The sequence below is a fragment of the Urocampus carinirostris genome, chromosome 15, assembly GCF_059441175.1.
Source record: "Urocampus carinirostris isolate Australia breed hairy pipefish chromosome 15, RoL_Ucar_1.0, whole genome shotgun sequence".
Taxonomy (NCBI): Eukaryota; Metazoa; Chordata; class Actinopteri; order Syngnathiformes; family Syngnathidae; genus Urocampus; species Urocampus carinirostris.
This window is the reverse complement of record NC_142363.1, coordinates 17,745,494-17,765,322: the sequence shown is the minus strand read 5'-3', so window position 1 is coordinate 17,765,322 and position 19,829 is coordinate 17,745,494. Positions and strand designations below refer to the sequence as shown.

Genomic DNA, 19,829 nt, shown 5'->3' with positions numbered 1-19,829 from the left:
AAATACATACAAGTACAGTTCAATTACTTTTCAAATAACAATGTATGATAGTTATCTTATGTGAAACATGTTCCAGCCCCTTTGTGGTCAAAAGAAAACAAAAACACCTCCACCCCCATGCATTTCTCCCATCACATAATAGAAACTATTTTACAACAACAAGCGGCTTGAAGGTCAATTTCTTTCCCACTCCTGGAAACAAAAGCTTGTCTATGAACATTTCAAGGTCAGAGGGCAGCAGACAAAACAAGAGCTCCTTCTTTGTTTACGACACTCATTACTTTTAATGGGTTACACTTGACCAGAGTGCCACCGCTTTCCTAGCCTATAGCCTGACAATTTGTCACCGCGATGACTAATTTTAGCTTTATTGTCGCGATGCAAGGATAGTTAAAAAAAATGAGTGAAAAGAACAGCCTTTGCAAAATATCCAAGACTTCCTGTCTGACTCCCTGCTGTGCACACTATGCCTTAGCATGCTGATATGACTTCTGGTCAAACAATACAGCAGTGAAAATTGAGCACATGTGTGACATCAATCTAACTCTGTGCAAACGTGGGAAAATGGACAGGAGGAAGTCGTGCCAAAAGCATGCTGACTCAAGAAAGTGCAACTTTACTCATTCTAAAGACAAACCATTATCAAGAACAATCACTGGCCAAAGTTTCCCCCCCAAGATTTTTTAACATACAGCCATATTTCAGGCTTCAAACTTAAAGGTAAAACCTTAAAATATGTTATAAGCATTAACAACATGTGAGACACAATTGTAAAAATGAACCAAATGTATTTAATATTTAGTTAACAAATAAAAAGGCATCGCAAAAATATTACCCCCCTTTGGGTTTACAGTTTGCACAAGTTCCTCTTGCTGCGATCACAGTCACAAGTATTTTTAGATATGTCTTTATGCATTTCGCACATCTTGAAACAGAGATATTTGCCGATTCTTCCTTATAAAACAGCTCAGGTTTCTTAAGGTTTGATGGTGACCGTTCATCCACAGAATTTCTAAGATCTTTCTACAAATGCTCTATGCGATTGAGGTCCGGACTTTGGCTTGGCCATCTTTATACCTTTATATTGTTTGTTTTAAATCAATCCATTGCAGATTTTGCTTTGTTTAAGGTCGTTGTCCTGTTGGAAGGTGGACATGCGTCCCATACTCAGGTCTTTAGCAGACTCCAACAGGGATTCTGCCAGAATCACCCTTTACTTGGCTCCATAACATCTTCCTATCAACCCTAACTATCTTACCAGTCCCTGCGGAAGAAAGGTAACCCCAGAGCATGATTCCTCCACCACCATGGCTGACAGTGGGGATGGTGTTTTCAGATTGTTGTGCATTGTTACTCTTATGCCAAAAGCAACGCTTTGCATTCAGCCCAAAGAGTAACATTTTGGTCTCATTTGATCGTAGTACCTTGTTCCACATGTTATTTGTGTCTCCCATGTGGCGTCTTGCAAACGCTAAACAGGCCTTTTATGGCATTCTTTCAGAAAGGCTTTTTGCCACTCTTCCAAAACAGGAAGATGTATGCAGAGAACAACCATAACTTGTCTTATCCACAGATTTTCCCACCACAGCGGTGTATACCTGAAAGACATCCAATGTGACCATAAATCTCTTGGTTGCTTCTCTGATTAGTTTTCTCTTCGTTTGGGCCTAAGGTTTAGAGGGACGGCCAGGTCTTGGTAAATTTGCAGTGGTCTAATGCACTCTCCATTTTGATATTATTGCTTGCACAGTGCTCCCTGTTGCGAAATCTTCTAGTAGGGGGGCAAACCAAGTTACTTTTTAAATGAAGTTGTAACTAATCCGTTATTGTTGTTATATTTTTATTGCTATTGTTAAACATTGTTATTATATAACTGTCACCGTCATATTATGCAAATACATCACAATCTGGACTTATTATTTATAAACAAATAAATATGAGGTGAATAAATATGTTGGTAAGGATGGTAAAAAAAATAAAAAAAATAAATGGGGATAGATTCACATAGCTATACATCTAAAAAAGAACACAAAACAGACATATTCCTCACATCTCGGAGTTAGGGCAGACAAATGGGAGCTTGATGCTGGAGGCATCTGGCTCAAGCTCCCGTACCTTGTCTTTTTAATGCACTCAGGAATGGTGGTCCTGCTGCCTGGGGGCAGACCCCATAAGGTAGCAGGTCTAAAGATACTTGTATGCCGGACAACACACACCACACAGCAGTCAGTTTTACCATGAGCACTGAAGAGAACTCATTTCATCTCATCTCATTAGCTACACCGCTTATCCTCAGTAGGGTCACGTGGGTGCTGAAACCCATCCCAGCAATCATCGGGCAGTGGGCAGGGGACACCCTGAACTGGTTGCCAGCGAGAACTATGTGATCATAATAGATACTCTATTTATACAATATGCTGAAAATGTATGGAACTAGCAATGATGATAATGATGATGGTAAAACAAGTGATGGAAGTAGTGATGATGATATTAAGGAAGAGACTGTGTATCCACAAGGCCAATGTAAATATGTATATTTTAGGAGTTATTTTTTACATATTAATACACAGAAAAGCTAACTGTGAGTCACAATTATTAATGCAGTCAAAGGGGTGGGATTTGAAAAGAATATGCTTCTTCCAACTTTCTTTCGAACATGTACGATAAATTGTTCGTATGTTTTATTTTCTTTTTTCGATTTGTCGTTTTGTTTTGGCTTTTGTTATCTTATGTTTGAAATGAAAGTTTCATTCATTCATTTAACTAATCACTGTTTTTCAGTTAGGCGCCCAACACTGATGACATCAATCTAACTCTGTGCGAACGTGCGAAAATGGGCAAGAGGAAGTTGTGCCTCGGCATGCCGACTCAAGAAAGTGCATCCTTTACTCATTCCAAAGACAAACTATTATCAATAACAATGACCGAGAGCAGCCCGACATGTGTGTAGTAACACGGCATGCTGAATAGCATCAAAAAACGGCCGCCCTCCCATTACAACATCTGGCTCCAATCAGCCGCGAATAAAAACATCTTTTAAATTCAAAGGCAGGGGCGACATCAAGCCCATTTTGTGGAACTTTTAGTGAAAACGTTGAACTTCTTTGAGGGCGCAGGTTTTTTTTTTTTATTAGTCGAGTTTGTTAGTTCAGCAAACCATCTTATATAAAGTTCTCCGGAATGCCCGCCGGCGATTTTCAACCAAGTCAAACAACGTTGCGACAAAGCGCTGAGGCCAACTAAAAATACCACATGGAGACAATAGTTTAGACGTCTGTTTTTGTGGCGAGGGTGCGAACACAAGCAGAGAAGCTGCAATGTGTTAACATTACACAAGGGGACAACCAGCTGCCAACCACTGTTGATATAACGCAACCATAATCGTATAAGCCGGTGCTTTTCAACAAGTGTGCCGGGGCACACTAGAGGGCCGTGTGACCTTTGTCTAGTATGCAGCAGGAAATTTGACCGATTTTATCTTTGCAAAAAAGCATGCCATCGTTCAGTATATTTGTTTTCTACCAGTGATAAACCGAGTAACTAACATTCATACATATCATTTGGTGAAAGTAGATAATAACTTAAATAGCTACATCTAACGAAATAAGTTATTAAATATACTGTCTACCTTATAAGCAGATAATTAATATACAGACTCATTATCTGCTCATAAGGTAAACAGTACATTTAATTATTTATTTAGTATATGCTCAGGAGGTAGAGCGCTCATCTTGGGATCAAGAGGTCGCAGGTTCGATTCCCGGCTCCTCCGTGTTATATGTCGAAGTGTCCTTGGGCAAGACACTGAATCCCTAATGCCCCCAATAAGCAGGTAGGCACCTTGCATGGCTGACTCCCTATTGGTGTGTGAGTGTGTGTGTGAATGAGTAAGTGTGAAGCACATTGTAAAGCGCTTTGGGAGGTCTTCAATGACTGTAAAAACGCTATATAAACGCAGACCACTAACCATTTATATACCTCAATTACCTGCTCATGTGGTAAAACAGTATATTTAACTTATTTTGTTTGATGAACGTGTTAAGGATTTCTCAGGAAACAGTCACAAATAAATCACTTCAAGTACCAAACATGCAGAAAATTTCACAGATTTAAATTATTGTTTTTTATTTACCGTACACATTTTTGGGGAATGTCGTACACTTTTCTTACTAGCAGACAAGTTTGCTTACTGTAAGTATTTTTATCTGTTATTTCTCTAGAAGAAACACTAGTTATCTTATCATAAGAAATACTTAATGACTTATTTTGTTTGATGAGGCGGTTTAGATTGCACTGCAAAATATAATGAAATAAGTCAAATAAAGTACAAATCATTCACATATTATTTTTTTTACATAAAGAAATTAAGAATATTGTATAAAATGAACGTTCCACTGGCAGATAGTTTTTACTCATCTCAGTATTATTTTTAGAGAAAAACAAGAAAAAAAATGGATTGTAAAGTTTGAAAAAAAAAAGGTTCAAAGTGACATCAATATTAACAAACAACATAAACAATTCGTATTACAGACTTGTTACATTGGAAGGGGATCTTTGCTGATTAAGTATAATTTTATGATACTCTATAAAAAAGGACTACAGTAAAACTTGAAAAAAAGGTGAAAAAAAATAATTCAAAATCCCAAATTATCAACCAAAATAAATAACCTGTAGTACGTCCTGAACCACTGTGACCACAAATGACAAGAAAAACTTAACGTCAATTCAGGCAACATAATATAAGCTTAAAAAAATAAACATAAAATTGGTGCCTGGAATTATTTTTTTTAAACAGTTTCAACTAGAGGTCGCTGTATGGTGTAGTGTAGTGCAACCTAAAACAAGTGCTAAAAACAAGGACGAATACAAACTATGAAGACTCAAAGTAACCTAAACGCATCATTTCACTCCTTGTTTTTTGCCTGAGGTTTTTGGGTACCATAGGAGCAAAATGGTGGCCGATAATGTCAGCTTCCTCTATGTGAGGCTCATGTGTTGTAGGATAAATGGCAATTTCTTAACCTATGAGTATTTTATAAAAAAAAGCATGTTACAATATATCATAGAACATGTATTTTTTAAAATGAAAACAAGTATGCCTAGGCACAAAAAAAGTTATGTGAGGCTCATGTGTTGTAGGATAAATGGCAATTTCTTAACCTATGAGTATTTTATAAAAAAAGCATGTTCCAATATATCCTAGAACATGTATTTTTTAAAATGAAAACAAGTATGCCTAGGCACAAAAAAAGTTGAAAAAAAAACTGATACAAGCCAATCATAACTATTACCTGCAAAACATACAATTTCAAAGAGAACTGGGAAAACACCTATGGTATCCTTTTTAAAAGTGCCATTAATTCAACATGCTTGCTGGAAAGTGTTGGTAGGTAGACAAGGAGTTGGTTTTCCCCGAGCCAGGTGACTGTGTTTCTTAAAGAACCTGAGAATGCTGAAGCAGCATACCTGTCGGATCCCAGCGGCGGAACTTCAAAGTCCCAAAACTGCTCTTTGGACCAGATCATAATTCACCCTTGCGGTTGCATTAAGAGCCTCTGTGCTTAACGCTTTCAGTATGTCTGGCATAAAACGTAGTCTAAGCGTTGGGGGGAGCAGATAAATTCCGGGCAGCAGGAAGGCAAAATTATCCTAATATATGGATTAATATCTAGTGATGTGTCCAGATAGTCAATAGGTGGTCTCAAACATCCCGTTTTTTAACCCAAACATGCCCTATTGAAAAGTTTCTGACCCTCCTGTGTCAAGAACCGGAACAGCAGGAGAACCCAAATGCGTGACGTTTCTCACACAAGCTTTTATTTTACGGGAAATGGGGCAGTCATGCATGTTCGATTCGGCGATCGTGGAAGACGTTAGGCAGCAGTCTGGCGTGGAATGGCAGAAAGCCAGAGGCCGACGAGATCGATACCAAATTGCACGAGCAGATATCGGACAGATGGGGTCAATACCGGACAGGACGGGACAGACAGGATTGATATAAAAACTGGATATCAAAATTAAACAGGACAAATAGATGGGAACGAAACTGTAGATCGATATTAAACAGGACAAAATAGACGGGAACAATACCGGACAGGAAACACAAGCAGGAAACCGGACAGAGTCTAAACCCACGCCTTGCGGGTGCAGAGGTTTGTTGACGGGCTGACAAACGGTGAGTGAGAGCACTAAGTCAACGAACTGCAGCTGGCACCACACGGGCGGGGCCAATTGGGTGCCATGGCAACCGTAACATCCTGTTGTGGCCGGGTGAAAATAACCTGCCACTGTATTGAGACAAACCATTAAAAACGTATCCGAAATAATATATTTTTCATCAATAAATTTATTGATGTTGTTTTTATTCACATTTCTATGTAAATTGAGTATAAAAGTACAAAGCTGCCCTTTAAAATAAGGCTGACAGAAAGGTTAGGAAAGTTTCATTTTTTTTTTCAAAATTTAAATAAACGACAACAAAGAGTTACAAAACAAATAGTTCTCATAAATGAGTCTTGAATTGGAATAAGTATTTGTTCAGGCCAGTGCTCAGGAGGTAATAGGAGCAAGATGAAGCTTGAGATTTTTTTTGCCTGTCAGATAATTTTACTCATTTTAAGTACCATATTTTCCGGACTATAGGGCGCACCCCAAAAGCCCAAATTGGCCAGAAATTGGAAAGTGCGCCTTATAATCCAGGGCGTCTTATTTACAGGAAAATATGGCGGATGGAATTCGAAATGCGTAGTCATAATTAAATGATATTGTAACTGTTCTGCCTTTGACAAACATAAAGAGTGGTCTTCGAGTGCCCTCCTTTGGTTAATTGTTTGTTGCTAAGATTAATTTTAGTGGTGGAACCAGATGTTTTAAATGAAAACATATTTTAATTTAAATGCATTTATTTATCATTTACACAACCCTCACTTTTACTGAAGTTAAATTCCATGCACCTTATAGTCCAGTGAACCTTATATATAACAAATATATCACAAGAGAATATTTTGGGGGGCTGCGCCTTATAATAGGGTGCACCTTATAGTGCGGAAAATACGGTACTTGTTTGCCAGCAAAGCAATAACAGTGACATGCAGTAAAAGAGGCAGGCGAGGGTCAGCCTCACCTGTCATCATGGAAATATATAATTAAAACTACAATACATCGTTCTATTTATTTAGTGTTAGAGTTTTTACTCATTTAACTTCACAAGTTTTGGATTTTCTTTGTCAAAATTGCTGAATTTTCACATGTTTTGAATATTATTGATACAATTAGTATGCAATGTATTACTGTGCACAGTGATTGCAAATGCAGAGGCATACAATTCCCTTGCCTCATGGCAGAGGTCAATAGTGAGACCAAAGCTTCTGATTGGACACATGACTCAAACCACAGAATTAGTAATAGCATAAGCAAGGTAAAAGCAAGTCAAACCATCTAATATTTTTTTTCTCATTACGTAACCTTTTTCACAATTGTGTATTATCTATCTATCGATACTTTTATTCAAAAGTAGCAGCACATAGTCTTCAATTGCAAGTAATCGTAATACAAGAAAACATGTTTTTATATATGTTCAAATTTATACACTGCTTTCCTGCTCTACCACTCAAATAATTAATAAGATGCAGGTTCATTTATTTGTAAATCTGACTGTGCCTCACTAGACATGAACCTTACCGCACATCACTAAGAAGTGATAGCTGTACTGCATCACTCCAGGGCTTTTGCTTGAATTATTTGCAGTTTTTGCTTTCTTTTGACCTCTACCAGTACTTCAGCCATTGTCTGGTGCCAGGTTAGATGCTAAATGTCATTGCACTTCTTTTCATTGTACTGTTACGATGCACTATTCTTGTTCACAGTTGCTGTTGTTGATTACAGAAAAATGGCAGTTCATTTGTTGTGAGAAAGTTTCCATTTGTTTCGGACAATTCAATGAACTTGTTCTTGCAGAGGTCTCACGGTACTCTGGGTTGCACTAGCACAGGGGTTGAGCGACGTTACTAAATTCAGCCACGGACTGAGACTGGAGGAGAAAAACAGTATTTCCAGGTGTTCCGATATGTTCTCTTGAGGGGTAGCCACGCTTGCAGCTCCACAATGACAGCAACTTGGATGGAAAGGTGAAAGAAATTCAACAGCGGGAAATGGCAGCATAATCCCTGGGGATAGTTTGAACGTTCTGAGAGGGCAGGCAGGAGTCAAAACAACAATCTTGCGATTGCCTGGCAGCCACTTAACCTCTTGAGTCATATCATTAGAGCAGTTTGGTTGGACTAGGGATCAAACCTGGGACATGCAAAGCAGATGTGATGACCACCGCTACGCTAAAGAACCTCCAGGAACCCCCGAAAGGCTCGAGGCACTCCGCAAGAGTTATTGAATGGCTTGCCGTTTGGGATTTGGGTTAAAATTAATAAAAAAGGCATGTCAAAATTGTATTGATTTTGACAGGGTGTTCATATATATCATCCAATAAAAAAATCAAATTGAAAGTTGCTCAAAAGTATGAAAGATTAAAGGGAATTTATGAGAGCACACTACTTACAACATTCTTATGAGGGCCGGACTAGTAAATTAATGACATAAAAATATGCTTTAGCTGGAAGGCTGGGGATCTTTTCGGAGGCTCACGATTAAATTATGATTCAGGGACGTAATATTTGATTATAAAAAGATGATAAATAAAAAAGCGAAACAACAATTTGATTCATTTCCACTGAAGATAATTTACCTTAGGGACACACGTGCAGACTGAAAAGTGATGAAAAATAACATACTGACACCAAATTAAATGATTGATAAAATTATTTAAAATTATTTCTGTGTTTTTATTTTTTTATGTTTACCTGAATATCGAAGCTTTGCTTTTAGATTTTTGTGATTAAGGGCTATACAAATAAACATGACTTGACTTGACTTAATTTAGTTATTCGTAATTGAGTAAAAGCAGTATACTAAATTGGAATCATTGCAGATATCAGTCTGTCACGGTCGCCATGACGACCAGTATGCCACGCCCCCGAACTCAAGCTGAAGCAGATCAGCTGATTGCTGTTCTGCTATTTAAGGCTAGATTTTGGGTTTGGCGGGTGCTGGTTCATTACTCATTATTCACAATCCCGGTCTGTTATGCCTTGTCCTGTTTTAGTCTGTTATGCCTTGTCCTGTTGAGTTCGTGCCGGAGGAACTCTGTATTGTTCTGTTTTGCCTCGGAGTATTGGGCGACTTTTATTTTATTAAATAAAACCTATGGATCGTCAACGCATTTGAGTTCTCCTTTCATGCCTCCTGCCTCCGTTCTGGTCCGGTCACCTTCCACGCCACCACGTCTCGTGACAGAATGAACCAGCCCACAAATAGAACTCAGCGAACGATCCCAGCGCGACTTGGGAGAGCTGGAGAGCGCAGTTCGGCAGGCGCCTACTGAGTTGGCCTTCCCTGCCCGTTCGAACCACGGCCCCGCCCGTCGTGGCCCTTGCTGTGCCTCGAATGGGGTCCCGGGAAGAATTGACGCCTGCCTGTTCGACTCTCATGCCTGCCTGCCCGACTCCCGTGCCGATTGCCTGCTATTCCGTCTCCCCTGCGTGCCAGCCCGACTCCGACTCTGCTGCCCGTCGGGCCGACTCCGCTGCCCGTCGGGCCGACTCCGACTCCGCTGCCTGCCAGCCCGACTCCGCTCCTCCTGTTTTGCCGGTTCTGATTTTGACTCTCTCATGTCTTGTCTGTTCTGATTTTGACTCTCTCATGTCTTGTCTGTTCTGATTTTGACTCTCTCATGTCTTGTCTGTTCTGATTTTGACTCTCTCATGTCTTGTCTGTTCTGATTTTGACTCTCTTATGTCTTGCCTGTTTTGATTTTGACCCTCTCATGTCTTGCCTGTTCTGATTCCGCCTGTCCTGTCTGAATCGCCACTTCTGAACCTGAACCCCTGAGCCTGACTCTTCTGAATCTGACCCCCCCTGAGTGCGACTCTTCTGAATCTGACCCCCCTGAGTGCGACTCTTCTGAATCTGACCCCCCTGAGTGCGACTCTTCTGAATCTGACCCCCCTGAGTGCGACTCTTCTGAATCTGACCCCCCCTGAGTGCGACTCTTCTGCATCGGCCTGTCCTGAGTGCGACTCTTCTGCATCGGCCTGTCCTGAGTGCGACTCTTCTGCATCGGCCTGTCCTGAGTGCGACTCCTCTGCATCGGCCTGTCCTGAGTGCGACTCCTCTGCATCGGCCTGTCCTGAGTGCGACTCTTCTGCATCGGCCTGTCCTGAGTGCGACTCTTCTGCATCGGCCTGTCCTGAGTGCGACTCTTCTGCATCGGCCTGTCCTGAGTGCGACTCTTCTGCATCGGCCTGTCCTGAGTGCGACTCTTCTGCATCGGCCTGTCCTGAGTGCGACTCTTCTGCATCGGCCTGTCCTGTTTACCTGTCCTGTTCTCGTCGGTTCTGCCTGTCTGTCATCCCCTGTCCAGTTGGCCACCAGACCCCCCCTGCCGAGCGCCGATTCCGATCCGCCCGACGCAGATGGCGCCTGCCTCTCCCCGTTCCTGCGTGTTCGGAGGAGGGAGCAGGGTTGCCCCAATCGCGATCGTCAACATTCCGGGGCGCGAGGTAGTAATTTTTTCTTTTTTTGGACCTCGGGAGCTGTCCCTTAAGAGGGGGGCTCTGTCACGGTCGCCATGACGACCAGTATGCCACGCCCCCGAACTCAAGCTGAAGCAGATCAGCTGATTGCTGTTCTGCTATTTAAGGCTAGATTTTGGGTTTGGCGGGTGCTGGTTCATTACTCATTATTCACAATCCCGGTCTGTTATGCCTTGTCCTGTTTTAGTCTGTTATGCCTTGTCCTGTTGAGTTCGTGCCGGAGGAACTCTGTATTGTTCTGTTTTGCCTCGGAGTATTGGGCGACTTTTATTTTATTAAATAAAACCTATGGATCGTCAACGCATTTGAGTTCTCCCTTCATGCCTCCTGCCTCCGTTCTGGTCCGGTCACCTTCCACGCCACCACGTCTCGTGACATCAGTCATAATAGAGGGCCACAAATGGGCCTCAAGAATTACTTTAGACAAAACATTCATAAATCAAAATTATTTTTCCAGCATTGATCCAATAGCATCCCTTTTCAAAAAGTAAAAGCAAGTGGTCTGGCATACAAAGAAAGGGGAAAGGGACTCTCATTCATGATTTGTGTGAATAAACCACTTTAAAAGGGAAAAGCCAAACATTTTTGAAATTCCTTCACAGGTCCAAAACTAAGGAAGTTCTGAACAGGAAAAACAGTCTGGATGGAGCGAGGCGATGAGGTCGAAACTCGGTGATGGATGCTCAGAATGCCTTTCAGGATCAAGTCAATGAGCCGGCGCGCATTGTGAAGTCATGTGTTAATCATTGAGGAACAGCGAAACATGATGACCTTCGGTCTGTCAGTCTTTCACTATTTAAGAAAGCAGAGGCCAGGCAGTCTGCTGACAACACTTTACGTAATCTTTCGGCAGCATTAAAGCGAGGCAAAAACACATAAGGATTAAGTGTCAATTGAATAGAGCTAGCCCAGAGGGCGGTGTCCATTCACGCCATCATTCCCCTGGCATTTTTCAATTTACAAGTCCATGTAAGACCACTGAGATAGACTTCAAATGCTATTGAGTGTGACCGAATACACTCGTGGGCTCCAAATGGCTCCAAATGTCTGAGGTAAATCATACAAAAAATGTCCTCGGGACAGGGATTTGGAGTAAGGGGACGATACCTGATACATGAGAAGCCCCATTGAATCATTTCTTTCTGTAGAGTTTTAATCTTGAGAAAAAGTTCAACAGTCAAATACTTTAAAAGCTTTGGGCCTTTCAGGTAGATATTTGGAGAAAAGAACAAAGACCAAGTAATAAAGTTTTTTTTTTTTTTAAAAAAGCATTTGGAAGTTCCTATTTGTTATTACTCTTGTCTGAGTCACAGCACTGGAAAAAATAAAGAAACACATTTTTCCATGTCCAAACTTTTTGTTCTGTTTGCAAGGTAATTTTTCTCATTTTAAAAGTTTTATTTTTCATTTTTGACAACATTTTATTCCTCAAACCTTGCCGCTCTATAAAACAAAATAGAAACAAATGTAGTAAAATAAGAAAATATAAAGATAAAAAAAATTATATGAAGAAAAATTTTATAAAACTACTTTTGTATATGTTATAATAGTTCTATTGGCATATATCTTTACTTGCTTATAGTTGTTTTGCAACCTTCAATTAATATATTTTTCTTTAAAGCCTGCAACCCTACACTGAAAGTCCAGAACAAATTGTGAAGTAAGTACAACAGAATGCAAATAATGATACGGTAATAATAAAAGGAATACTACTACATAATAATCCTTGTAGTAAAAATTAAGAAACCAAAAATATTCAAAAGACAAAAATATTTTTTCTCAGTTAGATTAAAGTTTTTGTTGCAAAATAAGTTTTAATTATTTTTATTAATAATTCTTTCAATATTTGCAGCTGTACTTGGTAAAAAGAATCCAGTTAGTTTGAAAAAAAGAAGAAAAAAAGTATAATGATAAATAGGTAAATAGGGAAATTATCATTTAAAATTAAAATGTTTTTCTTTTTAAGTGCACATTTTAATGAATGGCCAATCTCAAGTCTCACCCGGTTTGCATTGTAAGGGTTGTGTTACATGTAGATAAATACTAGGGGCCAAATGTGACAATATACTAATATATACTAATATATACTAATATATATATACTAATATATATATACATATATATATATATATATATATATATATATATATATATATATATGTATATATATATATATAATTCAATTCGACCTCTAAAATTTAATTATAACTAAAATACAATAGATTGAGTATTTGGTTCAACCTTTAATTTTTTTTTTTTAAATAAATAAAAAATTTAAATATATCTTCTACTTGTATTTCATGGCGATGACAAATAAATGTTGTCAATTGTTGTAGGCAATTAATGAGTCGCGAGGACACATTGGGTTGAAAATAATTAGAAGAGAGACCAGACTAGCAGTAAATGATGACTGATTGATTTCTCCCTATTAAAATCAATATTTAGCTCAGGAATTCATTAGAAAAAAAGACTTAAGTATTGGCACCAAAACAACAGTATTATGCATACCGTATATTGCAGTTTTCTATGGGAAGCTGATTTAGGCAAAACTCAATTTGACCTGAAACGATATATTATCATTATAGTTTTGCCATTTTCTCTTGGTGGGCTGGATTCAAAAGGCTGCATGTAGCCTGCGAGCTGGAGTTTGCCCACTCTTGTTCTAAAAAATATTCTTTGGACTTACGTGGTCCTGATTCGCGGTGGATCTGTTGTGGAGTGGTTCACTCCAGTCCTCCCTTGCACATTGGCACAGGGGGCCAACAGCTTTGGTCTCTCGCCATTCAACATCCTGCTCGCCAGGTTTAACCGGGTCAACTGTGGAGGGCAGAGAAAAGCTTTAACTATATCGAAACAGCATTCTCATATCATCATAATTATGTATTGCTGGGGATGGTTGTAGAGCAGGTGCAGCCTTTACTGTATTCTATGTAAATAAAATAAAAAACATGCATGAGAGCCAATTAATCACTGAATTTTTGCAGGACAAGAGTAATTTCTTTATGTTTACAAAGTTCTCCCTTTGCCTCATCGAGTGATTTAATGTCTTCTAATCTCTGCCTTTAAAAAGACTTCACCGCACAGGTCGGCTTTGCATCGCAGAACAAATTGCTGCCGTGTCCTGGTCGAACTTCTCGAAGGGAATACAGTAAACACCTTTCAGAGAGACAGAATAATGTCCAAGTGGCTTAACTGCATTCTGTGTGGTCTTGTGTCATCCTTAAAAAAGTCTGACAGAAAGCATCCAGCAAAGCTGACAAGTAGCAGAACGAAGAGCAGCTGGAGGTGCTGACGGGCTCAACGCACCGACAGACCATCCTAATGCGGGAGAAGTTAGAAACAAGAAACATCCCTTGTTCGCATTCCAGTATTTACAAGCATCAATTACCACCAAATAGCTTGTTGAGAGTCAACAGAAATCACCCCCCATGGCGCATCTGATAATGAGACCGCACACTAAGCACACTAAACGTGATGCTCCGCACGGACAGTTTCAAATCCCGAAGACCAGAAGCCGCCCCCGCAAGAAGGGGGTGTGGGTGAGACCCTCTGGCTCTGAGAGGCCTGCTGAGAAACCTGATGACGCCGGTCAGTAGGGGGGCAGGAAAGAATTAAAGAGAAATATAAAAAGACCTCACAGAGAGGTAGAAAAAGAGAAAGACACAAAGAGAGAAGAACAAGAAGGATAACGAGGGAGTGACAGATATAAGAAAGACAGAGAGCCTGGGACAAAGACAGAGAGAGAGGCAGACACACAGTGACATAAAAAGACGAAGAGAGAGCAAGACAAAAAGGTTGACTGACTTACCAGGAAGAGTAACAGAGGAATATACATAGAAACAGGGAGAGAGAGCCAGAGAGCCAGATAGACAGAGAGAGCGAGCCGGAGAGCCAGAGACAGATGGACAGAGAGGGCGAGCCGGAGACAGACAGACAGACAGACAGACTGACGGTCAAAGGAAGAGTCAAGGGGAGAGTCAAAGATAGAGATAGAAAAAGACGAAAACAGAGAAAGTGAAGGAACAAGAGAGAAAGGGAGAGACAGAAAGTAAAGGAATATATAGGATTGAGACACACAGAGAGAAAGACACACAAACACGCCCATGTGTGTTACAGAGAGACACTCAAACAGAGAGAGACAAAGACACAGTGTAAGAGAGACATGGAGAGAGTGAAAGTGAGAGAAAGGAAGAGCAAGAGGGAGGGAAAGACTCCTGCATAAGGGCCACATTTGTCTTCCTTCAATGAAACAGTTTTCATTAACCAAACAACCTGTCCATTTTTTCAACACAGCCTCCCCGAGGGAGTCAAGAAATGTCGTAGGGAACGTACATGTCGCGTCAGAATGTTGATGTGACTGGAGCTGCCATTGCTGTGAGCGACCTGTTTGTCTGCCAACTTGCGGAGGGCCGAGATGAAGGCCTGCTGGTTAGACTGCGCCTGGACTGTGAGAGAGGTCGTCTCCTTCAAACCTCCATCAGAACTCGACTTCAATTTACTGGAACTGTGCAGTTTGGGCACTGAGATGATAACAGAAGACGTGATTTAAAATGGAGAAAATATTAACAATGACAATGACCCATCGAAGTGGAACTCAAAGAAAAAATATCCCTCTCCTGGGGCAGCCATTTTGAGGCTTGCTGTCGAGGGATGGTAAGTCTTCAGCCAAAGACCAATGCTGTTTGTGCTTCTAAAAGCAGGTAAACTGATGGCTGACTTGTCATCATCCCATCATTTACTCTCAAAATGTGAGCAAATCCACTACTTCCTGAATTGAGAACCACTGCTGTGTTTCTAGCCTTTCATAATTGGACTATATGATTAATCCAGGTGGATCAATTTGTCCAATCATGAAGGACAGGAGATATGAGGTGCTATTAAATTCTCAAGGTTTCTTCATTTTCCTTATGTTGACGTTTTTGAGTTTTTCCTTGCCCTCATGTAGGTTTTAGATCAGGGGATGGTGTAATAATAGTCTGTGGTTTTCAATAATCTGTGGTCTTTGCAGCATCTCTCCTAGGGAACACCTTTGGCATCTTTTAAGTATTTTCAACCAGTTTTTCATGTGTAGGAAAGATTGTAAAGGGACAGTCTGCATTATTTGACGACTAAATGTCGCTGCACTAAGTAGTGCAACTGAAAATGAGTGCTACAAAACACAAGGAAGAAAAACCATGGAGACAAAGTGAACAAAAAACACCTACGGGTTTTTAAAAGAATGCACATTTAAATTACAGTTCATACATTTTTGCTTATTATCAAAATCTATAAGTTTTTTTTAAATGAATGAGGTTTTTTACCACTAGGAGGCGCTATATAATAAACATTGTCCCTTCAACTGTATTTTAGGAAGGAGTTTGAGGTCAATAAACAAACAAGAACAACACCCAAACAAATACCACAAAACTGAAGTGTTTACCTGGGCCTACAGAAGTCGGTTGAGAGAGTTTCTGGCTATATATGTGTAGAGCACCAGTAAAGGAAGAACGCGAAGAACTCGAAGTGACGGGCGGGTAAGGCGGGATCCTCCAGAGAACCTGGGTAGGTTGGCCTGTCAACGCAGGTGGAGAAGGGGTACAAATGTGAGACTCTTCGAGTGTCTCGTTTTGGCGGATTTGGAACTTTGCCAAGGACTGAGTGTAGGACGGAGGTTGCGGGGGAGGCGGCAGAGGTGGCGGATGATGACGAGCCAGAGATGAAGAGATGACGGAGTAGCCCTGCTGATGAATATGGGGGAAGTCCGAAGTCACGGGAAAGCTGGAGCGCCTTTGAAAAGCCGGAACTTGCGGATGGACCTTCGCATGTCCAAATCCGGTCAGCCGGGCCTCGGACAAACAAACGGCTTGTTGACTTTCGACGGCCTTTCCATCTGCGTCGCTGGCGACTTTTCCTATGTAGGGCGTTGATTCCGACAAGCTGGAATCTTCTTTGGACACAGGCAGAGCTGTTTGAAAAGAGAAAGAACCCAGAGCTCCTTTATCACCAGTAAGCCATTCCACGGCTCTGACACACATTTATTTTCTCCAAATGAGATCTACTCCTTTGAAAGTGACCCTCATTTCACCCTGGATGACTCAATCTTCTTTTTTTTCTTGAAACAGCAAAATTTCTGTTTACTGTGCTTGAATGATAAAACATTAAACACAAACCAGACCGAGAGTAAGAGAAGCATGGAAAATAAAAAGCATTGGACTCACTTTTGGAAGTCTCTTGCTCTTTGGAAGCCTGGACTTCTGAAAAGGCTTTTTTAACACGTCGGACTTTCGTACCGAGGAAGACGGTGGCTGATTTATTTTTCTGCGTGTAGAAAGTCAGTACTTCCTCCAGATCGCTTTCACTGTTGGGGAGAAGGATGTGTTTTGCAGATTGCGTTCGCTCTGTTGGATCCTGTCAGTTGACTGACCTCGCAGTGGTGATGTACTCGTGAAACACATTGGCGGCCACACATTTCTCCACACACTTCTGTTGTTTTTTCACAATGTGCTCGGTTTCCTGAGAAGATAAGGAAACAGAAGTCGCACAGAAGTCTCACAATGTCTCCTGTGTTTGGAGGAAACCAAAGCACCTTTTCGTAACATTGGATAAAAACTCCGAGTTGGTGCGACAGAATGCGTCTGCGGTCTTGGACTGGGAGTTGGTGACTAGGCAGAACCACCTCAACGTCTTGTTGGAGGTTGCTGGCAGCCCTTCTCAGGAAGCGAACTATGAGCTCCTGCGCACACACACAGTAGGAAATTCTGGCATACGGCATCGAGGGGTGATATGCTGGGAGCAAGTTTTCATAAGGAAAGACCGTACGCAGGGTCATCGGCACAGCCCAGGAAATCATAGTTTGCTCACTGCCTACTCATCGTCAGCTTGAGCTACTGCAGCTGAGCCAACAACAATGTAAATGACTCCTCTGACCACAGCAACCATCTCTTTGACCTTCTCCCTGCCTACCTACTTATCCAGCTACATATCTATCCACGAAGCTATGTTTTGATTATCTAAATAGTCTACATCAGGAATCTCAAACTCAGTTTAGTTTGGGGTCCGGATCCAGCCTTTATGTTCTTAAGTGGGCCGGATCGGTAAAAAATGGGCACATCATAGATTTAGCTTTGTTGTTAGCTTTATCATTCAGCCTACATCTGTAGCCTACCCAACAATTTATAATGGCGGATGATAAGGAATTTTTTCGAAGCACAACACATTTATTCACAAAAAATGGAAATAAATAGTTTCATGCTTGCAATTGAATGTTTAACAAATTGTCTATTGTATTTAAACGAATGCAGTTTTACATTTGAACCAACTCACTACCCCAAACAAACTCAAGTGGGAGCTATAAATAAAATAACGCTTGCCTCATTGTCATGCTGTTATGAAATAAGTCAAAACACACACACACAAAATAAGACTTTTAGCAGTGAACGGGCAACAAGATCATATATAACTACCAAGCTCAGCCTACTAAGCTGAGACTGTACCACACAATATTGTCTTTAACATGAAACAAGATCCATCTTATTTTTAGATAAATGTTTTAACAAATGGCGTGCCAACAAACCTTGTATCCCTTTATCGCTTATTGCAGTCCTGCAGTCTACTTCTGCTGTCTACTGAAACTTGACATATTTTTGCCTTTACTAGTGCATCAATAACGGGTGTCAAATCCTGAGAGAAACCTAGCAATGTTTGACTGTTGTTCACTAAATAATGTTAAAATCTAGAAACATATTTTGTTTCTAATGAAAGTTGAGGGTTGGAGCTTTCTTTTGATAAGTTCTATGCCTATATAGCTACAGAACAAAATGTTCTCTAGGCCTTCAAAAATGAGCCAAAATGGCAAAAATTGGCTGACACTGGTTCTTCTTATTTAAGAGAAACGTCTGGCATTGAATGAGTAAATGACGATAATGACATATTCTAATTCTAATATTGTAGGTGTGAATACAGTACTTCTGTTTTTACTTTTGAATAACTTGGTTAAAAATATCCAAACAAGAATGTTACTGCTGATGAAGATAATAATGATTCAAGCCATAATTCCAGTAAAGAGACATAACTTTCCAAAAAGGCACATTTCTCAAGAGGCCCCTTTTTCCTCCATGTCTTCAATTCGACCACAGTCAGGGCACAGATGAGTAATAATTAGGGGAAATCTGGCAAACGCTGATACATCAATAGAAGACAATGTTCCATCCTGGGTAATGTATGACACTCCTGTTCATTAACAACGACACCACTACTGAGATATTTGGAATAGTTTTACCATTTGGTCATTATCCTTTTCTGCCCAGGCTGGCATGCCTTTTAACATGCTTTCTGCCAAAAGTCTTTGTTGAACCCGCTGGAGGTAAGAAGAAAAAGTCATCCGGGCCTGGACTTTACTGGGTGGGAGACAAAAGATGGGGGTGGAAAAAGAAAGCATTGCAGTGAGGTGAAATCTGATACAACTATAGTATCAAATGTACCATTGTGTTATGATGAATAATGGGGCCGGTAATGGTGCAGTACCAGCATGCAAACCATTAAAAAAAACATGCGAAAACTATGTATAACAGGAACAGTTGGGTAGATAAGCATTTTGATCTCCAAAGTTCAAGCTTAAATGATTCATTAGTTAAAAATCAGGTCTTTTAAAAAGTAAGATTTGTTTTGACAGAATCAGACATAACTGTAACAAATGAAAAGGTAGCAAGATGTCCTCAGCTTAAAACCCCCGAAATAAACCTGCCCAAGAAATTGGTTGTTTTTTCTTTTTACATCTTTTAGTAAAATAAAGGAGTGACACTTGTATCCATCCATTATCTGCACTGCTTATCCTCAGTAGGGCCGCAGGGGTGCTGGAGCCCATCCCAGCTGTCTTCGGGCAGTGGGCAGGGGACACCCTGAACTGTTTGCTAACCAGTCGCAGGGCACACAGAGACAACTCATTTGCCCATTCACATCTAGGGATGATTTGGACTGGCCAATTAACCTGACATTCATTATTTTGAAATGTGGGAGGTAACTGGAGTGCCCGGAGGAAATCCACGGAAGCACGGGGAGAACATGCAAACCACACAGGGAGGTTGCGGTAGCTGGACTTGAACCCTGAACCTCTGCACCGTGGGGCTATGCGCTAACCACCCATCCGCCGTGCCGCCTTAATGCGTTAGAATCCAGTGCTAATTATATGATAAAACACCAGCTTGGTCC

The 19,829-nt window shown here is 40.7% G+C and overlaps 1 protein-coding gene across 2 annotated transcripts in view; it reads right to left on the bottom strand.

The window, feature by feature from the left end:
* The window catches only part of ttll5 (tubulin tyrosine ligase-like family, member 5), a 118,014-nt gene that overhangs the window by 41,194 nt on the left and 56,991 nt on the right, over window positions 1–19,829 (bottom strand). The window contains exons 20-26 of one of the 2 annotated variants that reach the window (XM_088355210.1): window positions 18,901–19,018; window positions 17,209–17,355; window positions 17,047–17,135; window positions 16,841–16,980; window positions 16,063–16,587; window positions 15,027–15,163; window positions 13,330–13,460 (exon numbers count right to left, since the gene is read on the bottom strand). In XM_088355210.1, coding sequence (XP_088211336.1) covers window positions 13,330–13,460; window positions 15,027–15,163; window positions 16,063–16,587; window positions 16,841–16,980; window positions 17,047–17,135; window positions 17,209–17,355; window positions 18,901–19,018 — 1,287 coding nt within the window. Of the gene's footprint in view, window positions 1–13,329; window positions 13,461–14,975; window positions 15,164–16,062; window positions 16,588–16,840; window positions 16,981–17,046; window positions 17,136–17,208; window positions 17,356–18,900; window positions 19,019–19,829 lie in introns of both variants that reach the window. The other variant, XM_088355208.1, reaches the window with a different exon arrangement.